At 45.7% G+C, this 23,648-nt stretch overlaps 1 protein-coding gene across 1 annotated transcript in view; it reads right to left on the reverse strand.

The window, feature by feature from the left end:
• The window catches only part of dnah7 (dynein, axonemal, heavy chain 7), a 468,798-nt gene that overhangs the window by 338,487 nt on the left and 106,663 nt on the right, over nucleotides 1-23,648 (reverse strand). The window contains exons 14-15 of the mRNA XM_078228625.1: nucleotides 13,526-13,604; nucleotides 4,623-4,847 (exon numbers count right to left, since the gene is read on the reverse strand). Of these exons, the coding sequence (XP_078084751.1) occupies nucleotides 4,623-4,847; nucleotides 13,526-13,604 (304 nt within the window). The remainder of the gene's footprint in view (nucleotides 1-4,622; nucleotides 4,848-13,525; nucleotides 13,605-23,648) is intronic.

Consider the following 23,648-nt stretch of genomic DNA (forward strand, 5'->3'; position numbering starts at 1 on the left):
CCCCTCTGCCACTGCCCAGTGCCTGGTTCTCAATGCCCAATTCTCAACCACTGGAAGGATTTTGATGACTGTAGCCAAGTAGCTACTGACCATTCAACTACCATTGGCAACCCTTTAGGATTGTTCTGGAGTTTTCAGAAATAAGGATTAATCTCCTGGACAAGATTTTACTTAACGAAACCTCCAGAAAAATGTCCAACCTGAGTTGGCCACTCTACTTCATTGTTTACTGGTATGCCATTGTAGGTGCCATTCATATATTTGAAAGTACCAATATGCTCACACTGACCATGCAGGTGACAAGTTTCCAATACTTCAAGACTGGGGCTTGGGCTTTGGCAATTCCGCTGGTAGGATGGACAGGCTGCAAGTTCAGCCCCAATATTTTTAGTGTGTCCCATTAAAGTATTTCATATAATCTTTGAAACACATCACGCATTTCCTATTAATTGACTAAAAAACTTACAATAACATCAGAATTCTTAAGTCTCTTAAGTGAACACCATTATAGATTAGTGACATGGGACTAAGTTAACAGTAACAAGAACAACAGAAGCAAAAAAATGGAACCATAAATGAGTAGAAATCCCCCAAATGAAATTAAAGCAATGGAATAGATTGTGAGTTGAAATATTAGTGAGTGTATCATCACTCAATGTTATTATGCAGTACATCAGATAGCAATTTCTGGATTCTGCACATTCAATTAAACATGGAAATCCAGAACTTGCTGCTCAAGTTAACCTGCTCCTCCACAAGTTGCACTATAACAGTACATTGTCAATTGCCTGATCATTTAAATCCAAGAACTACAACAACTTATATTTATATAGTCCTTTTAACATAATGAAATGTCAAAAGGATCCTTGTAAGAGCATTATAGAACAAAGTATGACACTGAGCCAGATATTTGGCCAGAACCAAAACCTTGGTCAAGGATGGAAGTTTTAAGGAATGTCGTAAAGGAAGAAAAACAAGGTCAAAAGGCAGAAACATGGAAACATAAAAAAATAGGTCCAGGAGTGTGCTATTCAGTCCCTCAAGCCTGCTCCACCATTCAATATGATCATGGCTGATCCTCTATCTCAATGCCATACCCCCGTTCTCTCTCCATACCTCTTGACGCCTTTAGTGTATAGAAATCTATCTATTTTCTTCTTAAGTATATTGAATGACCTGGCCTCCACAACCTTCTGCATTAGAGAATTCCACATGTTTACCACTCTCTGAGTGAAGAAATCTTTCCTCATCGGAGGAGACTGGGTCACCAATGGTGGAGCGATTAAAATTGGGTATGCACAAGAGGCCAAAATGAAAAGAATGGAGAAATCTTTGAGGGTTGTGGGGCTGATGGAGATTATAGAGATAGGAAGGGGTGAGCCCATGAGGGAACTGAAAACAAGGATGAGAAATTTAAAGTCAAGACCTTGCTTGACTAGAAACCAATCTAGGTGAGTGAGCACAGAGTGATAGGGAACGGGACTTAATGTGTGTTAAGACCCTGGCAGCAGTGTTTAGTTTGAGTCGATTATGGCAAATGAGTCACAGGTGCATTGAAATAGTCAAGTCTGGAGGTAACAAAGACATGAATGAGGATTTCAGCAGGAGCTGGGCTAAGACGTGGGGGTAGTCGAAGGTCAAAAAAGGCTGTCTTAGTGATGGTATGACTGTGAGGTCAGAAGCTCATCTCGGGATCAAATGTGACACCAAGGTTGTTAACAAACTGGATTAATCTCAGACTGTTGCCATGAATAGGGATGAAGTCAGTAGCTAGGGAACTAAGTTTCTAGTGGGTCTGAAAATAATGACTCTAGTCTTCTCAATGTTTAATTGAAGGACATTTCTGCTTAAGCAGCACTGGATGTCAGATAAGCCATCTAACAATTCAGCACCAGTGTAGGAGTCAAGAGAAGTGGTGGTGAGATAGAGCTGGTTGTTGTCAGCATACAAGTGAACACTGTGCTTTTGGATGATCTCGCTGAGGGGCAGCAAATAGACGAGAAATAGGAGAGGGCTAAAGATAGACCCTGGAGACATCAGAGGAAGTGGGAGGGATCAGAGGAAGCAGGAAGAGAAGCCATCGCATGTTATTCTCTGGCTACGATTAAATAGATGAGAAAGGAACCAAATAAGAGTAGTCCCACCCAGCCTGAAGACAGTGGAAAGGCATTGGAGGAGATGGTGTGGTCAACCACGCCAAAGGCTACAGAGGGGTCTAGAAAGATGAGGAGGGAAAGTTCACCATTATCATAGTCATACAGAATGTCATTTGTGATTTTGGCACTGTGGCATTGGCGGAAATTTGATTGGAGAAACTCAAACTTGGAGCCTCAGGATAGATGGAAATGGATTTGGGAGGCAACAACAGGTTCGAGGACTGTGGAAAGGAAATGGTGGTTGAAGATGGGATGATCGTTTGCAAGAACAATGGCATCAAGGGTCGAGGGATGTGGTGATAATGGTAGCTATAAAGGCAGACGTAAGTGTATGAAGTTACAGTGGTTATCTTCAGAATTTAATTTATGCTGGACGCATTTCTCTAAAAGTTCAATTTTTAAAAAACATTTTCATTTCTGCCTCTTATCTTTCTCTCTGAATCCCATATTTCTTTAGTTCTCTTTATTTTGCTACCTGCACATGACTTAATTCTAATTATACTTTGTGGTTTTGGCTCTGCATATCTTATTGAAAATTCTCTGTCTGATTAAACCCCATCTAAAATATTGCATCCAGTTCTGATCACCGTGCTTTAAAAAAGATGTGGAGGTCCTTGAGGGGGTGCAGAAGAGATTTACCAGAATGGTTCCAGGGCTGAGGAAGCTTAGTCACAATATTAAGTTGGAAAAGCTGAGGTTATTCTCCTTGGAGCAAAAGAGATTGAGGGGAACTTCAATAGAAGTGCATGAAATAGAAGTATACAGGTATGGATAATGTAGACAAGGAAAAACTGGCCCGATTAGCGGAAGAGTCAAAAGCCAGAGGATAAAGATATAAGATGATTGGCAATAAAGCCAATAGCGATATAAAGAATAGCTTTTTTTTAGGCAGAATGTGGTTTGGAACTACAATGTACTGCCCAAGTATGTGGTGGATGTAATTGTGGGTTTAAAAAGGAATTGGATAAGCAGCTAAAGAGAAAAGAAAACTGCTGCGCTACATAGAAAGGGCAGGGGAATGGGAGTAGCTGAATTGTTTTTCCAGAGAGCCAGCATGGACAAGAGGCCAAATTGCCTCCTACTGTGCTGAAACTATTGTCTGATTCTATGATTTTTATGCTGTGGTTATGACACACCACCTACCCAGCCAGGTCTACCTAACCATCTGGGTTCGATTCCCGGCTTGGGTCACTGTCTGTGTGGAGTTTGCACATTCTCCTCGTGTCTGCGTGGGTTTCCTCCGGGTGCTCCGGTTTCCTCCCACAGTCCAAAGATGTGCGGGTTAGGCTGATTGGCCATGGTAAAATTGCCCCTTAGTGTCCTGAGATGTGTAGGTTAGAGGGATTAGTGGGTAAATATATGGGGGTAGGGCCTGGGTGGGATTGTGGTCAGTGCAGACTTGATGGGCCGAATGGTCTCTTTCTGTACTGTAGGGTTTCTATGATTTGTCGCTAGGCTCCCTAACATCACTGCGGGTGTACCTACACATCAGGGACTGCAGTGGTTCAAGAAGTCAGTTTACTGCTACCTCAAGGGCAACTAGGGATGGCAATAAATGCTGGTCTCACCAGCGATGTCCACATCCGTGTAAAAATGAATATGAAAAACATATTGATTTATTTGATTAATTAAGTGTGAACTGTGGTTCAGTTGGCAGTTTACACACCTGTGAGTCAGAAAGTTGTGGGTTCAAGTCCTGCTCCAGGACTCAAATCTAGATCAACGCTCATGCAGTGTCAGAGTTGCCAGCCTTTGGAAGAGATATTAAACTGATGCCTCAACTGCCCTCTCAGGTTGGGCATGAAAGACCCTTGGCACTCTTTCAAAGAGAATGATGGGAGATATTCACAGTGTTCTAGTCAACATTTATTTCTCAATCAACATTGCAAAAACAGAATATCTGGTCATTATCATATTGCTATTCATGGGTGCTTGCTATGTGCAAATCGGCTGCCATACTTCCTACATTACACCAGTGACTACACTTCAAAAACACTTCATGGGCTGTAAAGCACTTTGGGACGTCTGATGGTCAGAAAAGGCACTTTGTAAATGCAAGTTTTACTATTTTAATTAGTTACTAGTTTCGTAAAGTAAAGAAAGAGCAAGTTCTAGCTAAAGGCAAAAGAAAAATACTTCAGCTACTGGAAATAAATAAAAAGAAAAATAAGTAGCAACTCCTTCCCACTCTGCACTGAATTCCTACTTGCACCAAATTCCTGGCTTTAGCATTGTTAACAAAGCACTCCTTTTACATTTATTCTGTGCCCCACATATCTGGCCAATATGTCCACCACAAAGGCAGATAGTAGAGAGTTGTTTGAATGTATTCACATTGTACATCTAATGTTAGTAAGAAGTTTTGCTATGGTGTCAGGTCAGGACCCGCATGCACACTACAACTGTGTCCGTGCAAAGCAAATTGAAGCAAAACCTTATCAATACCGAAGCACTTGAATCTCTCACCCTGAGTCCTTGTTGGTACTGTTCTTCTTTCTCTGCAACCATCCTCTTGTTTTCTTCAAAAATCTCTGCCATTCGTCCACTCCAGTGAAATGTATTATTGTTCAGTCGCATGTCACTAGGGGAAAGTGTAACATAATCCACAAGAAAAGTCAAGCGGTTTTTGGCTTCAACCAGCTTCAGTTCAAGTTCAGCCATGTCCTTCACTTCAACCTGTTTTATATAGGCCTGCCAAAAAGAAAACATTGGTTTAACAATAAGTCTGCCACTTAGATCTCCAAAGTGTGCAATAACATTTGCACATTTGAATGACAACTCACAAATTGCCTAAATTTCATTTTTTTAAGTGCTGTGCTGTGCAATTTGTTTTCAGCAGTCTTTCAGCACTTCCAAATCTGTGAATAAAGAACATAAGAACATAAGAACTAGGAGCAGGAGTAGGCCATCTGGCCCCTCAAGCCTGCTCCGTCATTCAGTAAGATCATGGCTGATCTTTTAGTGGACTCAGCTCCACTTACCTGCCCACTCACAATAACCCTTAATTCCTTTACTGTTCAAACATTTATCTATCCTTGCCTTAAAAACATTCAATGAGGTAGCCTCAACTGCTTCACTGGGCAGGGAATTCCACAGATTCACAACCCTTTGTGTGAAGATGTTCCTCCTCAACTCAGTCCTAAATCTGCTTCCCCTTATTTTGAGGCTATGCCCCCTAGTTCTAGTATCACCCGCCAGTGGAAACAACTTCCCTGCTTCTATCTTATCTATTCCCTTCATAATCTTATATGTTTCTATAAGATCTCCCCTCATTCTTCTAAATTCCAATGAGTAAAGCCCCAGTCTACTCAGTCTCTCGTCATAAAAAGTGGAACTTTTTCAAGGAACAAATACTGGGTATGTCCCTGTCAGGCAGGGAGGAAATGGCCGAGTGAGGGAACCATGGTTCACGAAAGAGGTGGAATGTCTTGTGAAAAGGAAGAGGGAAGCTTATGTAGGGATGAGGAAACAAGGTTCAGATGGCTCAATTGAGGGTTACAAGTTAGCAAGGAATGAGCTGAAAAAGGGGCTTAGGAGAGCTAGGAGGGGACATGAGAAGTCCTTGGCAGGTCGGATCAAGGAAAACCCCAAGGCTTTTTACTCTTATGTGAGGGGGCGGCACGGTAGCACAGTGGTTAGCACTGCTGCTTCACAGCTCCAGGAACCTGGGTTCGATTCCCGGCTTGGGTTATTGTCTGTGTGGAGTTTGCACATTCTCCTCGTGTCTGCGTGGGTTTCCTCCGGGTGCTCCGGTTTCCTCCCACAGTCCAAAGATGTGCAGGTTAGGCTGATTGGCCATGGTAAAATTGCCCCTTAGTGTCCTGAGATGTGTAGGTTAGAGGGATTAGTGGGTAAATATATGGGGGTAGGGCCTGGGTGGGATTGTGGTCGGTGCAGACTCGATGGGCCGAATGGCCTCTTTCTGTGCTGTAGGGTTTCTATGATTTCTATGAATAAAAGAATGACCAGGGTGAGGTTAGGGCCGGTCAAGGACAGTAGTGGGAACTTGTGTATGGAGTCAGTAGAGATAGGCGAGGTGATGAATGAATACTTTTCTTCAGTGTTCACCAAGGAGAGGGGCCATGTTTTTGAGGAAGGGAAGGTGTTTACAGGCTAATAGGCTGGAGGAAATAGTTGTTCGGAGGGAGGATGTACTGGCAGTTTTGAATAAACTCAAGGTCGATAAGTCCCCTGGGCCTGATGAAATATATCCTAGGATTCTTTGGGAGGCAAGGGATGAGATTGCAGAGCCTTTGGCTTTGATCTTTGGGTCCTCACTGTCCACGGGGATGGTGCCAGAGGACTGGAGAGTGGCGAATGTTGTTCCTCTGTTTAAGAAAGGGAATAGAAATTACCCTGGTAATTACAGACCGGTTAGTCTTACTTCGGTGGTTGGTAAATTGATGGAAAAGGTCCTTAGGGATGGGATTTACGACCATTTAGAAAGATGCGGATTAATCCGGGATAGTCAGCACGGATTCGTGAAGGGCAAGTCGTGCCTCACAAATTTGATTGAATTTTTTGAGGAGGTAACTAAGTGTGTTGATGAAGGTAGGGCAGTTGATCTCATGTACATGGATTTTAGTAAGGCGTTTGATAAGGTCCCCCGTGGTCGGCTTATGATTAAAGTAAGGAGGTGTGGGATAGAGGGAAAGTTGGCCGATTGGATAGGTAACTGGCTATCTGATCGAAGGCAGAGGGTGGTGGTGGATGGAAAATTTTCAGACTGGAGGCAGGTTGCTAGCGGAGTGCCACAGGGATCAGTGCTTGGTCCTCTGCTCTTTGTGATTTTTATTAATGACTTAGAGGAGGGGGCTGAAGGGTGGATCAGTAAATTTGCTGATGACACCAAGATTGGTGGAGTAATGGATGAGGTGGAGGGCTGTTGTAGGCTGCAAAGAGACATAGATAGGATGCAAAGCTGGGCTGAAAAATGGCAAATGGAGTTTAACCCTGATAAATGTGAGGTGATTCATTTTGGTAGGACTAATTTAAATGTGGATTACAGGGTCAAAGGTAGGGTTCTGAAGACTGTGGAGGAACAGAGAGATCTTGGGATCCATATCCACAGATCTCTAAAGGTTGCCACTCAAGTGGATAGAGCTGTGAAGAAGGCCTATGGTGTGTTGGCTTTTATTAACAGGGGGTTGGAGTTTAGGAGCCGTGGGGTTATGCTGCAACTGTACAGGATCTTGGTGAGACCACATTTGGAATATTGTGTGCAGTTCTGGTCACCTCACTATAAGAAGGATAAGCTGGGAAGAGTGCAGAGGAGATTTACCAGGATGCTGCCTGGTTTGGAGGGTAGGTCTGATGAGGAAAGGTTGAGGGAGCTAGGGCTGTTCTCTCTGGAGCGGAGGAGGCTGAGGGGAGACTTAATAGAGGTTTATAAAATGATGAAGGGGATAGATAGAGTGAGCGTTCAAAGACTATTTCCTCGGGTGGATGGAGCTATTACAAGGGGGCATAACTATAGGGTTCATGGTGGGAGATATAGGAAGGATATCAGAGATAGGTTCTTTACGCAGAGAGTGGTTGGGGTGTGGAATGGACTGCCTGCAGTGATAGTGGAGTCAGACACTTTAGGAACATTTAAGTGGTTATTGGATAGGCACATGGAGCACACCAGGATGATAGGGAGTGGGATAGCTTGATCTTGGTTTCAGATAAAGCTCGGCACAACATCGTGGGCCGAAGGGCCTGTTCTGTGCTGTACTGTTCTATGTTCTATTATTGGATAGGCACATGGAGCACACCAGAATGATAGGTAGTGGGATAGCTTGATCTTAGTTTCGGACAAAGCTCGGCACAACATCGAGGGCCAAAGGGCCTGTACTGTGCTGTATTGTTCTATGAATGCTATGAGCATTCAGATAAAGTGCCCTTATGCTAGTTTTTGTACCTTCTTTTTGAATTCTAACACTTCCATTAATAATATCTCCTGAGTTCTCCTTCCTTTTAACTTTTTTCCTGATTTTTGATGTAGTTGGAACCTTCTCCACACATTTTGTCCTTGCTCCCTCCTTCTCGGACTCCTTACATAGGTTCCCATCCCCCTGGCATATTAGTTGAAACCCTCCCCAACCACTCTAGCAAACATTTTCCCTAGGACATCAGTCCAAGTCCTGCCCAGGTGTAACCCGTCCAATTTGTACAGATCCCACCTCCCCCAGAACCGGTCCCAATGCCCCAGGAATCTAAAACCCTCCCCCTGACACCATCTCTTCAGCCACATATTTATCCGATATATCCTCTCATTTCTACTCTGACTAGCACGTGGCACCGGTAGTAATCCTGAGATCACTACCTTTGAGGTCCGATTTCTCAACTTTCTTCCTAGCTCCCTGTATTCTGCTTTTAGGACCTCATCCCTTTTTTTACCTATGTCGCTTGTACCAACGTGTACTACGACCACTGGCTGTTCACCCTCCCCCTTCAGAATGTCCTTCAGCCGCTCCGAGACATCCTTGACCCTAGCACCAGGGAGGCAACAAACCACTCTGGAGTCTCGTTTGCGGCCACAGAAACGCCTGTCTATTCCCCTTACAATTGAATCCCCTATAACTATTGCACTGGCACACTTTTTACCCCTCCCCTCTGCAGCAGAACCAACCATGGTGCAGCGAGTTTGGCTGCTGCTGCTTTCCCTAGAGAGGTCATTCCCCTCAACAGTATCCAAAGCGGTATATCTGTTTTGCAGGGGAAGGTCACAGGAGATTCCTGCACTACCTGGCTATCTCTCTTGCTCTGTCTGGTGGTCACCCATTCCCTTCCTGCCTGCGGTGTTACCAACTCTCTATACGTGCTATCCACGATACTCTCTGACTCGCGGATGCACCATAGTGTCTCCAGCCGCCGCTCCAGCTCTGAAACTCGAGCTTCCAGGAGCTGTAGCTGGAGACACTTCCCGCACACATGCTGACCCAGGGGACAGGAACTGTCCCCAGCCTGTCATATGGAGCAAGAGGAGCAAACCACGGCTTGGAGCTCTCCTGTCATGTCTTACCCTTTAAATTAAACTTTTGAAAGATGTTTTGTTTCAGATTATATCCAATTATCTATGGACCTTCTTTCCTGCTCCTTGTTACTACCGAGTATAACCTTTTCAAACTATAAACCACAGAAATTACACAGAAACACTACAATAGTGAACAACAACTACAATGCTAAGAGCAAAAAGAAAAAACACATACTGACCAATCAGCACTCTCGCTTGTAGCCTCTGCTGCCTGTTTCATCTAACTTCCTGTGTTCATCCAACTCCAAAAGCACTCCTCACAATCAGGCAGCACTCACCATGCAGGCAGAGCAGCACTCTCAGGCCTCTGTTCTTATAGGCACAACTTACAAGGCCCTGGAACTGGTTTTAACTAGTTGTACAAACAACCAGCCAAGTTCAGTTGAGAGTTGACTCAGCTGATTCCTGTTGCAGGAATGTACTAAAATGCATTCGGCACCAAAAAACAGTTTTGCAATAATAGAAAGATCTATAGAAAGTCCACAGCAACCTGTCATGCACAATTTTCTACTATTATTTTGAATGAAAAAGGTAACTTATCTGCCTGTTAGGCCAGGTTCTGTATTTGCGCAGCGGTACACTGACTAGTTATCAGTTTTGTGCGCCTGTGTTTTCCCTTTTTCTCTGTGGTCCACACAGCCCTTGACCTGACCCAACCCTAGTCGCCCAACTGGAACCACCCAACGCAGAACATGGCAAGATCCAAAATTCGACACAGACTCAGTCCTGAGATATGCCCAGTCTAAGGCACTCTACCTTTTTCCTAATTTCAAAAAATGATAAACTATGTGGGTTGTAATCAACACAATCAAAGTAACCTTGAATTCTTCCATATTGGCCATTGTATGATAGGCAACAGGATCAATTTAATATATGCAGCATCAGAGTAGTGTAGATGTCAAGGTGGACTGGTTAAAGGGACTATCAGTTCAGCTTTCCAAATTGTTGTTATCCACATAACCTCAACCCTCACTCCTCTACCCAACCCCATGCCCTTCCATACCCCTTCACATCCTGAATGTCCTCACCATTCCCACTGATATCCCCATGCTCCCTCCATACCCCCAATTATCCTCAATAGCCACTTACCCAGTATCCACTGTGGGCAGGCCACAGAAACCAATCAATAACAATCGGAAGTCTTTGAAATGAACATGAAAAAAGTAAACCTCTAATACTCAAATACGCAACCATACATACTAAAAAAAATCTAGAACCTTAAAAAGAACTTAAATCTCAAGTGGGCAATAAGTTGTGAAACAAACAATTATCTATTCAGAACCAACATCAAAGACAGATAATCCTTTAATAACCTCTTAAAACTCCATCAAACAGGCAACAAAACCTCCTACTGAGCTAAGTGGTTCATTAACTTTTGAAACTCAACCAAGCATTCATAGTCATACAGAACAAACCACTGAAGCTCCAAACAATGGTGCCGACTGGATTGTAAGGTGTTAAAAGACTTAGCTGTCAGATTGTTCCTGACACTTCAGCAGGCATTCCCCCAAGGTTCATGAACTCTCTTACTTCATGGGTTTCCAAAAGGTTTACTAAACCTGCCTGACCCAACCAAAATACTGTGGGACATGAGAAACAAATTTGCTCTATACCTGTGAGTGGTTACCCTAACATCATAGGGCATGTAAACCTACCCAACCCAACCTATGGGAATTTTGTCTGAGCAGGTTTTTGGGGGAAAATTCAAAGTTTCCAATCCCATGACAAGTAGTGGTAAGCATGGCTGCTTTCCAAGCAGTTGGCCCGGGTTCGATTCCTGGCCATCACGGTTTGTTGGTTCTTGGGTGGCATGGTGGCACAGTGGTTAGCACTGATGTCTCACAGCTCCAGGAACCAGGGTTCAATTCCAGCCTTTGGTGATGGTCTGTGTGGAGTTTGCACATCCTCCCTCTGTCGGCATGGGTTTCCTGCAGGAGCCGGTTTCCTCCCACAGTCCAAAGATGTGCAGATTAGGTGGATTGGCCATGCTAAATTTCCCCTTAGATGTGTAGGTTGGATGGATTAGCCATGGGAAACTTGCAGGGTTACGGAGATGGGGCTGGGGAGAGGGCCTGGGTAAGATGCTCTGTCAGAGTGTCAGTGCAGACTCACTGGGCCGAATGGCCTCTTCTGCACTGTAGGGACTCTATGATTCTAATTGTTCAAAATTCCCACATCTATGCCCAAATTTGTGGGGCACAGAATTCTAGCCCCATACCTCCATTCCTTCACTATTATTAAATCGAAACCCTTGAACTAGTTGTACCTGTATCAGATGGACGATAAGAGTTCAAGAAAGTGGCTCACCACATCTTCTCAAGAACAATTAGATATGATGAACAAATGCTGGCATTGACAGCAATGTCCACATCACATGAAAGAATAAAATACTTAACCACAGATAGAGACAAGTCTTGTCTGAGGCCACAAGGGGAGCTCTAGATGGGACCGAAAGTGGGTGCAACCGTGCTGGGCAGAGCACTGAGTGTTTCACTGGGCTATACCTGTCTCTGGCTGTCGTAAAGGGGAGGGGTGGTCACCATATCTTCAAGAGACATCCCTTGTTCCCTAGAATCCAGTAATGAAGCTTGGGAGCTGAAGTGAATGATTGCAACAGCCTGCAATCAGTCGGAGGATGAAGGAGGCTTGGCAGCTTTCAGGAAAGCGAGGGTACATGTGGAGGAAGTTCATGTTGTGCTCACAGAACATCTGAACTTTGAAGGAGCAATTGTCCTTCCTGTTGATGAATCTGCCTGGTTGGTCACTTGGTGGTTTGATGGCCTAATGGATGCAATTGATGATGCCTTGCAGCTGCGATTGAGGCATAACCCACTGTCCGTGGTGGTCACATCTGTCTGGAAGGGAATGTTCTCTCCAGATCTTGCAAATAGGGCAGCAGTGGTCCGCAAGATCTGTGGTGTGCAGCTGTTTGTGAGGGGCCACCAAGGTGTCCAGTTTACTTTTGGAAGGAACCAGAAGTGAAGAGGTTCAAGATCACGATGACTTTGACAGGTACTGGCAAGGGAATGATGAGCTGTGCTGCGAGGAGTAGCCTGTGAGGTATGTTCACATGCCTGTGTCCAACTCCCCGGACAGTCGCAGCCTCTTGCAACACTAGTTCTTTGTCATTCTAAGGTAGCTCCTCCTTCAACCGATCCTGTGCTGAAGGCATGATTTCCATTTCACTCCTGCCTCTCATCCCTTTCCTCTGCCCTCCTGATGCCAGGGATCTGCCCCTCCTGTGGAGCGTGTTTCTTCTCATCACCACCAGACCCAAAATCTGAGAGTCATGCCCCCATTGGCAGCTGCTGCCTTCCTAATGTTCAACTGGTCCCCAGTTGCAATTCAGCAGCCTTGCCCCCTCCTCTGATGCCCACTGACAATGTCAAGAAAGGGAGGACCTCTTGCACTTCCCAAGTATTTATTCTCAATCTTCCTGTAACCTTCACTGATCCATAACACCTGTGTCCCAATGGTCAAGAATCCCTCTGTGTCATTTATCATATCATGCGACCCATCTAATTCACCAAGGCAGCCATGACTGACTACATATTGTGATCCTCCTCCATTCATTTGGTCTTCACCAGACAGTGCATGCAACCCTTGCACTCCCTTAAAATCAAGATATGTCATTTAACAAGATATCAACAAGTTTCACAGAATCACAGAACACCACAGCGCAGAAGAGGCCCTTCGGCCCATCGAGTCTGCACCAACACATGAAATGCCCTGACCTGCCCACTTAATCCCACTTGCCAGCACCTGGCCCATAGCCTTGAATGTAATGGCGTGCCAAGTACTCATCCAGGTACTTTTTAAAGGATGTGAAGCATCCTGCTTCCACCACCCTCCCAGACAGTGCATTCTAGGCCGCCACCATCCTCTGAGTAAAAAGGTTTCCTCAAATCCCTCCTAAACCTCCCACCCCTCACTTTTAACTTGTGTCCCCTCGTAACTGACCCTTCAACTAAGGGGAATAGCTGCTCCCTATCCATGTTAAGAAGTTTAATTTGGTGTTGTTAGTGGATTGGACAGGAAACTCACCAGGGTCAGAAATGGCATCAAAAAGCCATCACATGTGGGGGAACCAGTATTTTCATCCTCTACCCACTTAAGTTTCTATCCCCAATGGGACCTGAAAATTCAGCCAGCTACAAAGTTACTAATGGGGGATTGATTGGAGGACACATTTTATGTGGGCTTCCTCTTACTATGCATCTTATAACAGGTCTTATAATCTTATAAAAGTAATCCAATGTAGGTTTTTTGTGCCATTTCCAAATAGTAGTTATTTTCATTTGTACATTGTAATTAATTCTTACAGAACGTTATATGCAAAACAAAAAACTACCTTCAACTCCATTAATGCATGTGTATTTGGAGGCGTCATCAGGGCTTTCTCTGCTATCTTCTCAAATTCAAGACATAACCTGTCATTAATAAAACAGAACAAATTAACAATCAGTTAAAGCTCAGGGTCCAGACGAATGCAATGAAGAAAATGTTTAAAGTTGAAGAAAGATAGGCTGCAAGATATGGGTAATTGGGGAAGATATCTGGACTGGTAATGTATAGGAGATGATCAAAGAGGTTTTGGCAAAGACATCATGGGGTATTGAGTTATTTGTGGGGAGCACCATAAGAAGCTTTGTGACAACTGCAAGGAGTTTTGAAGGGTGTGGGATCACAAGAAAAGGTCATGAAGTGAGGATGTGAGCTTGTCATGAAGGACGGACAATCAGGCGGGGAAGAGTGACTGATCAACCTGAGAATTGGAGTAGCTGTGAAGTGGTTGTAGAGCATATTGCTACAGAAAACCATCCTGAGCTTACAAAGAAATTTGCTACCCTTCTGAAATGAGCTAGGCTGCTTATCCCATCTCTATGAATGTTAAAACCAAGTTGTCTTCACTATACGGTTGTCTAATATCTGCTTTTATACTCTGCAATTTCATAGTTACTACCAATTCCGACTATAGTTTTGAGTCCACCTCAATGTTTTCTATCCCTGGTAGGGCTGCAGGACTTTCACCAAAGTGACCAATCCAGCTTGGGAGGTGGTCGCAGCTGTAGTCAGTGGCAAAGGCCTGCAGAAGAGGTCAGCCACTCAGTGCAGGGAGAGGATGAACAATCTGCTCCATTCTGCTAAGGTAATCAACCATTTCATCACTTTCAACTCACACACTCACAAGCCCATCACACATTCACAAGGATCTCAGTCATAGTCACCTTAAAGGGACATCAACACTCACTGTCTCACATCCCAACATCTGCATCTGACCCTATTTCCTCTGGAGTTTGTGTCTTAATCTTGTCCAGGGCTCCACTTCCCACCCAGAAATGTCAGGTATCCTTATCATTTGCCTTCGAATGCATCTTGTTAACATACTCTCCACGTAACTTCATGCAGGACAAACTTGCTCATAATAAGGAGGTCCCAGAATGCTGTTGGAGTTCCCGAGATCAAGGTTCACATGGATTTTGAGAAGAGAACCACAGGACTGGTCAGAGGTGAGGTAGACAATGGCCGAAATTTTCCCAATAAAAACTAAGTGTCATAACAGTGAGAACCGGTACAGTCCGGACCGCAATTGTCCCACACCCAAGTCATTCTTTGGGACAGCAGTGAGTTGTGCACCAGTTCTGGGGGAGGCGGGGCCTAAACACACCAGTGAGCCCAGCTGCAAAGCGGTCAGGTTTTGAAAGGGTGCCTTGATCTCACAGTGCACTGGGAGACCTCCTTCCTCCCTCCACGGACATCAGGACAAACCTTCATCGCCGCGGCTTGTTTCCCCACTCCCTCCCCGACATGGGTCGCCAGCATCAGGGCATTGGGACCCTCTCAATGAGTTCTCCTTCATGGCTCCCGACATACCTCCCCACCCCCCCCCCCCCCCCCCCCCACCTGACGCTCAACATGCAATCCTTCATGACCCCCAACATGCCCCCCCTCATGTCCCACCGCTTCATGCTCCACCAATGCAAGACCTCCTCTGCATGATCACTTGCACAACCCTCCTGTAAAGATCCCCGCCATAGCCCTCATCATAGCCCCCACGCAGGCCACAAACTCACAGGCCCCATCCCCACTTAGTCCCCACCCCTTGGTACTGCCCCTAGCACACTAGCAATGCCTAACTGGCACTGCCAGTGTGCCAGCTGGGCACTGCCAGGATGCCACATGGGCACTGCCCAGCCATGTCCCCGACCACCCAAGGGTTTCAAAAACCTCCAAACTCCTGCCCAGGCGTGGCCCACTAGCCTGTGGAGCCCAGTAGTGATTCTCTTCAATCTCGCACTGGACCTGAAGGTCAAAGGTACCGGGAGTTAGGAGAACCCGGTGTCGAACGGGCTATAAAGTAATGCTACTTTAAATGTGTTAATCGGCCTCACAACCTTTCTGGGCATGAACCGCTTTGCACCATTAGGAAGGGACCGGGATGATTGCAAACTGTTTGGCACCGGGTGCAAAACCGATTTTTAGGCCCGCACACTACTTTCAAGGATCGGTGTAGTGTGCATCAGGCGTGGCAAGGCCGGAATATCACCCCCCATGCCTGCACTGATGGTGAGCTCGGTGGCGCACACCCAAGCGAGGATTCTGCATTACAACATCTGTCAGAGAACCATACTTGTGAGTGATCTCTTGAGTCACCTGCCATGCACTAAGAGTTTCTCCTTTCTTTGCAAAGGGCATCCACAAGCCAAGTCCTCAATCCCAGTCCTGACGATACATGGATGAGAATTTTGAGGACGACACCAACACAGCTCTCACCCACACTCTCCACCAGCACAAAGACATAAACCTCAGTAAGGCCTAGTTCTAGAGTAGCCCCAGGGTCACAATCTGATGAGCACAGTGCAACATCTGGTCCACAGAAGCTGGAGGCAAGAACATCAGAGGTTACAGGTGTTCAGTGAACTGCTGGAGGCCAACATTCTCGGTGAACTGCTGGTAGCCAAAATCTGAGTGATGATGAGCCACCAGACTTGATCACAAATCAGTTGCTGGAGATGCAAAGACAGGCACAGGAAAACCAGGAAAGGATATCAGCTGTACTCCTCAGATTGCAACGCACAATTGAGGAATGCATGCCTTCAGTCTGAGGTAATAGCACCGACATGCAAGATCCAAACTGATAGAATGATGGTCGCCATGGAGACTTTGATCCAGGACATTGGTCTTGCGCTGCTGTAGGAGCTGCACTACATCACTGTAGCCATTGGTGTCATCCATCAGTATTAATGCTGGGGTGCATCTCGCTCTCACTCCAGCTGCCTTTTCTCCTCAAGCAGTCAACCAGGTTCCTCAGGCACCCGAAGGGAGGAGGAAGAGTAGCTCGACACTCTGGGGCTATACACGGGGTGAGAGCATTCCCTCCTCCTGTGACTCCATCAGCTCCAGTACACAGACCAAGGAGGATGCACCTGTCCCATAACAGGACACTCAAGCGAGCCAGGACCCTCCAGGTCTCAGCCCTCTGGAGGACACCTGCCAAGGTCATCACAAGCAACAGGCAGAGCAGCCAGCAGATTAAATCCACCTTTGCTGTAGATGTCAGGGGAGGACCAAGACATAACAGGGCAAGGAAAGTGAAAAAGATGCAGTTGAATAACATTGGCACAGGTGTTAACCCCATATATATAATGTTCACAAATGTACGTAGACTCACAATCATTTCCTATCTCCTCTTGTCTATGCCCCCTTCTTATGATGAGTTGTGTTATTGTCAATCATGTGTGATATCTTGTATAGTGTATGTTGGGGCATGCCCCGTTAAGTTAATGGGTCAGGTGACCCAGATCTTCTAGACAATTTTGTGCCGACTGTGCTAGAGGATAGATGTATCAATAAATAGTTCCAGTCATTACTTTCACTAACCTTGTGGTCGTGTATCAGTCCTTACATCAGACCTCAAACATAATAACTAGCGACAAGGCTGAGTCATGGTCCATGAATTGCGCATCACCGCCGATTTTCGGGAGAGGAAGTTTGACGTCGTTCACTCTGGACTCGAGGGAACAGACCAAGGCATCAAGGGAAGCAGTCACGAGGGGACTTGGACTGGAACCGGCAAGAAGAGTAGGGGAGAATAGTAGGTGAGGGAGTTGTGGCGCGAAGAGTGGCAAAAGTGCGCAAAAAAAAGCTACAGAATACAAAGGCAGGAAAAATAGAAATGACGGCCCACTTCATGGCCATGGGACCTTTCAATGAAGATATGGAGAACTCGATGTTATACATGGAGCATTTCCACTTTTATTTAAAGGCAAATAAGATAGATGAAAAACTTGCAGCGGCAATTTTCTTAAGTACTACAGGGCGTAAAACATTTGTGCTGTTAAGAAGCTTCATACAACTGGAGAAACCCACCGAGAAACCCCTGGCAAAGTTGTGCGAAGTACTAAGGAATCAAAGGAATCATTCTGCCCCGAAACCACTTATGATAGCAGAAAGGTTCCGATTTTATAAGAGAATGCAATTGGAAGGTGAATCCATCAAGCAATTTGTGACAACGTTGAAGAGACAGGCTGAGCACTGCAAATTTGGTGTTTTCCCACAGGATACCTTGAGGGAGCATTTGGTGATGGGCTTTGCAATGAAGCAATACAACGGAAACTGCTACAAAAAAGTTTAGATTTTAAAGTGGCTTTTGAGATAGCTACTTCCATGGAACTAGCAGGAAATGAAGCAACAAGTTGGGTGCCGATGCCTGAGTATACAAAACAGCCGAAGAGCACCAGAATGTGGGGTCAACCATAGAATGCCGCCACTGTGGCACATCTGGCCACAAAGATGTTGGACTCGTGAAGCCCACAGCTGCCCATATAAGTGGGTGGGGCATATTGCTCAAAATTGTAGGGTGCAATTAAAAGAGGAAAAGGGGAGTCGGATAGAGACAAACATGAAGACTAGGCACAAGATAGATGCCTTCAGCTAAGAAGAGAGTCCACCAGTTCTGCAAAAAGAGGCAGAAGAACCCAAATCGACAGAATTTGGTTCAAATATATTATCGGTTCGACGAGAAGCTGATAGATTTTGAGTCTTTCCCAAGGGAGAAGGGAAGGTAATCAACATGGAAGTAGATAAGGAGGCAGCGGTATCACTGGTTCTGGACTCAGTATACAGAGACAAGTTGAAAACACTGCTGTTGAACCTTTCAAAAATCACATACTTAAATGGAGCAAGTGGTGCCACTGAGAGGATATGTGTTCTGAGGGACCAGTGTGCGGAGTTACCATTGAGTGTGATCAAGGGTGACTACCCTACCTTGTTTGGATGCTCCTGGCTGCAGAATTAAAACTAAACTTGGGCGTTGAAAATAGGCTTGCGGATTCAAGAACAAGTTTACAGGATGTACTGGAGGGATATATAAAGATGCATTCAAGGAAATCCTGGTGAGATGAAAGGGGTCAAGATAAAGATTCAACTAAATTCAGAGGCTTGGCCAAGGATTCCGAAGGCATGTCCGGTGCCATATGCCATTCAGCTGAAGATAGAGACCAAATTAGAACAACTGTTGAGCATGGGGGCGCTGGAATAAGTCACGACCAGTGAATGGGCCACTCCAATTGTGCCAGTTTTGAAGGCTGATGGCACAGTAAAAGGTTTGGAGACTCCAAGGTAACTATCAACCCAACACTATGTGCAGACCACTATCCACCTCTTCTGATTGAGGGTCTGTTTAGTAGATCGGCAAGAGGGAAGAAATTATCGAAGATGGATTTGTCTTGGGCCTATCTTCAGGTGCCAGGCTCCCAAAGCACTTCTTTTTTTTATTAATTCATCGCTAATTGGCCAGCATTTATTGCCCATCCCTAGCTGCCCCTGGAGGGCAGTTGAGAGTCAACCACATTGCTGTAGCTCTGGAGTCACAGGTAGGCCAGACCTGGTAAGGACAGCAGATTTCCTTCCCTTAAGGACATTAGTGAACCAGATGGGTTTTCCTGACCATCAACAATGGTTTTATTGTCATTAGTAGATTCTTAATTCCAGATATTTTACATTGAATTCAAATTCCACCATCTGCCGTGGCAGGATTCAAACCCGGGTCCCCAGAACATTAGCAGAGTTTCTGGATTAATAGTCTAGCGATAATACCACTAGGCCATCGCCTACCCCTGAGTTTGTATAAAAATTGCTTATTTGGGGCTCAAACCCCATCCTTTCCTCTGCCCTAATGTTGCTTTTCTCACAATGTTCTTATTTCTCTCTTTCCTATTTAATTGCTTGACATGTTTTAATTTTGCTTTTATCCTAAAGCATCATTTCTGACTATAATTCTATTCTCTTCCTCATTTTTAAAAAATTCATTCATGGGATATGGGCGTCGCTAGCTGGCCAGCATTTATTACCCATCCCTAGTTGCCCTTGAGAAGGTGGTGGTGAGCTGCCTTCTTGAATCGCTGCAGTCCATGTTCTGTGGGTTAACCCACAATGCCATTAGGGAGGGGATTGCAGGATTTTGACCCAGCGACTGTGAAGGAACAGCAATATATTTCCAAGTCAGGATGGTGAGTGGCTTGGAGGGGAACTTGCAGGTGATGGTGTTCCCATTTACCTGCTGCCCTTGTCCTTCTAGATGGAAGCAGTTGTAGGTTTGGAAGGTGCTGTCTAAGGATCTTTGGTGAATTGCTGCAGTACATCTTGGAGATAGTACACACTGCTGTGACTGAGTGTCGGTGGTGGAAGGATTGAATGTTTGTAGATTGGTGCCAATCAAGCGGGCTGCTTTGTCCTGGATCGTGTCAAGCTTCTTGAGTGTTATTGGAGCTGCACCAATCCAGGCAAGTGGAGAGTCTTCCATCATACTCCTGACTTGTGTCTTGTAGATGGTGAATAGGCTTTGGGGAGTCAGGAGGTGAGTTACCCGCCTCTGATCTGCTCTTGTAGCCACAGTGTTTATGTGGTGAGTCCAGTTAAGTTTCCGGTCAATGATAACCCCAAGGATGTTGACAGTGGGGGATTCAGTGATGGTTACACCATTGAATGTCAAAGGGTGGTGGTTAGAGTGTCTCTTATTGGTGACGGTCATTGCCTGGCACTTGTGTGTTACTTGTCAGTCCAAGCCTGGATATTGTCCAGATCTTGTTGCATTTGAACATGGACTGCTTCAGTATCTGAGGAGTTGCGAATGGTGCTGAACATTGTGCAATCATCGGCAAACATCCCCACTTCTGATCTTATGATGGAGGGAAGGTCATTGATGAAGCAGCTGAAGATTGTTGGGCCTCGGACACTACCCTGAGGAATTCCTGGAGAGATGTCCTGGAGCTGAGATAACTGGCCCTCCACAACCATCTTCCTATGTAACAGGTATGACTCCAACCAGCGGAGGGTTTACCCCCTGATACCCATTGATTCCAGTTTCGTTAGGGCTCCTTGATGCCACACTCGGTCGAATGCGGCCTTGATGTCAAGGGTTGTCTCTTGCACCTCACCTCTGGAATTCAGCTCTTTTGGCCATGTTTGAACCAAGGCTGTAATGAGGTCAGGAGCTGAGTGACCCTGGCAAAACCCAAACTGGGCGTCACTGAGCAGGTTATTGCTAAGCAGGTGCTGCTTGATAGCACTGTTAATGATCCCTTCCTTTACTGATGATCGAGAGTAAACTGATTGGGCAGTAATTGGCCGGGTTGGATTTGTCCTGCTTTTTGTGTACAGGATGTGGAGATGCCGGCGTTGGACTGGGGTAAACACAGTAAGAAGTCTAACACCACCAGGTTAAAGTCCAACAGGTTTATTTGGTAGCAAATGCCACTAGCTTTCGGAGCGCTGCCCCTTCGTCAAGCGGAGTGGGAGATGTGCTCACAAACAGGGCATACAGAGACACAATCTCAATGTACAGAATAATGATTGGAATGCTAATCAAGCTAATCAATGCTAATACAGCTAATCAAGTCTTCAAGGTACAGACAATGTGAGTGGAGAGCATTAAGCACAGGTTAAAGAGATGTATATTGTCTCCAGACAGGACAGCTAGTGAGATTTTGCAAGTCCAGGCAAGTTGTGGGGGTTACAGATAGTGTGACATGAATCCAAGATCCCAGTTGAGGCCGTCCTCATGTGTGCGGAACTTGGCTATAAGTTTCTGCTCAGTGACCCTGCGTTGTTGTGTGTCGTGAAGGCCGCCTTGGAGAATGCTTACCCGAAGATCAGAGGCTGAATGCCTGTGACTGCTGAAGTGCTCCCCAACAGAAAGAAAACAGTCTTGCCTGGTGATTGTCGAGCGGTGTTCATTCATCCGTTGTCATAGCATCTGCATGGTTTCCCCAATGTACCATGTCTCTGGACATCCTTTCCTGCAGCGTATCAGGTAGACAACGTTGGCCGAGTTGCAAGTGTATGTATCGTGTACCTGGTGGATGGTGTTCTCACGTGAGATGATGGCATCCGTGTCGATGATCCGGCACGTCTTGCAGAGGTTGCTGTGGCAGGGTCGTGTGGTGTCGTGGTCACTGTTCTCCTGAAGGCTGGATAGTTTGCTGCGGACAATGGTCTGTTTGAGGTTGTGCGGCTGTTTGAAGGCAAGAAGTGGGGGTGTGGGGATGGCCTTGGCGAGATGTTCATTTTGTGTACAGGACATACCTGGGCAATTTTCCACATTGTTGGGTAGATACCAGTGTTGTAACAGTACTGGAAGAGCATGGCTAGGGAAGCGGCAAGTTCTGGAGCACAAGTCTTCAGTACTATTGCCGGAATGTTGTCAGGGCCCATTGCCTTTGCAGTATCCAGTGCCTCCAACTGTTTCTTGATATCACATGGAGTGAATCGAATTGGCTGGAGACTGGCATCTGAGATGCTGGGGGTCACTGGAGGAGGCCGAGATGGATCATCCACTCGGCACTTCTGGCTGAATACTTCAGCCTTATCTTTTGCACTAATGTGATGGGCTTCCCCATCATTTAGGATGGGGATATTTGTGGAGCCTCCTCCTCCGGTGAGTTGTTTAATTGTCCACCACCATTCTTGACTGGATGTGGAAGGACAGCAAAGCTTAGATCTGATCCATTGGTTGTGGGATCGCTTAGCTCTGTCTATCACTTGCTGTTTTTGCTGTTTGGCATGCAAGTAGTCCTGTTTGGTAGCTTCACCAGGTTGACACCTCATTTTTAGGTATGCCTGGTGCTGCCCCTGGCGTGCCCTCCTGCACTCTCCATTAAACCAGGGTTGATCTCCTGACTTGATGGAAATGGTTGAGTGGGGGATATGCCGGGCCATGAGGTTGTAGATTGTGCTGGAGTACAGTTCCACTGCTGTTGATGGCCCACAGCGCCTCATGGATGCCCAGTCTTGAGTTGCTAGATCGGTTCAAAGTCTGTCCCATTTAGCACGGTGATAGTGCCACACAACACGATGGAGGTTATTCTCAATGTAAAGGCAGGACTTCGTCTCCACAAGGACTGTGCAGTGGTCACTCTTAGCGATATTATCATGGACAGATGCATCTGCAGCCGGCAGATTGGTAAGAATGAGGTCAAGTATGTTATTTCTTCTTGTTGGTTCCTTCACCACCTGCTTCAGACCCGGTCTAGCAGTTATGTCCTTTAGGACCAGCTCGATCAGTAGTGCTGCTGCCGAGCCACTCTTGGTGGTGGACATTGAAATCTCATCCAGAGTACATTTTGCACCCTTGCCACCCTCAGTGCTTCCGCCAAGTGTTGTTCAACATGGAGGAATACTGATTCATCAGCCGAAGGAGGACTGTACGTGGTGACCAGCAAGAGGTTTCCTTGCCCATGTTTAACCCGAAGCCATGAGACTTCATGAGGTCCAGAGTCAATGTTAATGACTCCCAGATCAACTCCCTCTCGACTGTATACCACTGTGCCGCCACCTCTGCTGGGTCTGTCCTGTCAGTGGGACAGGACATATCCAGGGATGGTAATGGTGGTGTCTGGGGTGTTATCTGTAAGGTATAATTTCGTGAGAATGACTATGTCAGGCTGTTGCTGGACTAGTCTGTGAGACTTTAGAATTATTAATATTATCTTATCCACTTTAGCTCTCTGCCACCCACATTTATTAATTGAACATAACTGTAATCACTATATTCATCCTTTCCAACAGGAGCTTGACTCAACTGGTTGAGGTGGATCTTGTCCCCACAATAGAGCGTGTTTCTATCAATTGCTGGTGTCCCACATGAGTCCTTCAGCCACACGTTCACCTACCTAATCTGCCTATTGCTACATCAGTTTGCACATGACGTTCCATTTTTTAATTTAGCTCCTAGCTACTGGTGCAATATGAACAGGATCTCTTGGCTAATCTTTCCTATGACTAGATCTTCATTCTCACTCTACAATATCCTTTCAAGCCAGCTTGAGATGACTCTCACCCACGCACCAGGTAGACAGCATACCATCTACTAGATTGGAATTGAGTATCTAGCAGTTAGCAGAAATAGGAAAAGGTGTTGTGGGGTTTAGCAACAGAAAGAAAGTTTGGAAAAAACTAAATAGCACGCACTAAGC

Source organism: Mustelus asterias, chromosome 14, assembly GCF_964213995.1.
Source record: "Mustelus asterias chromosome 14, sMusAst1.hap1.1, whole genome shotgun sequence".
Taxonomy (NCBI): Eukaryota; Metazoa; Chordata; class Chondrichthyes; order Carcharhiniformes; family Triakidae; genus Mustelus; species Mustelus asterias.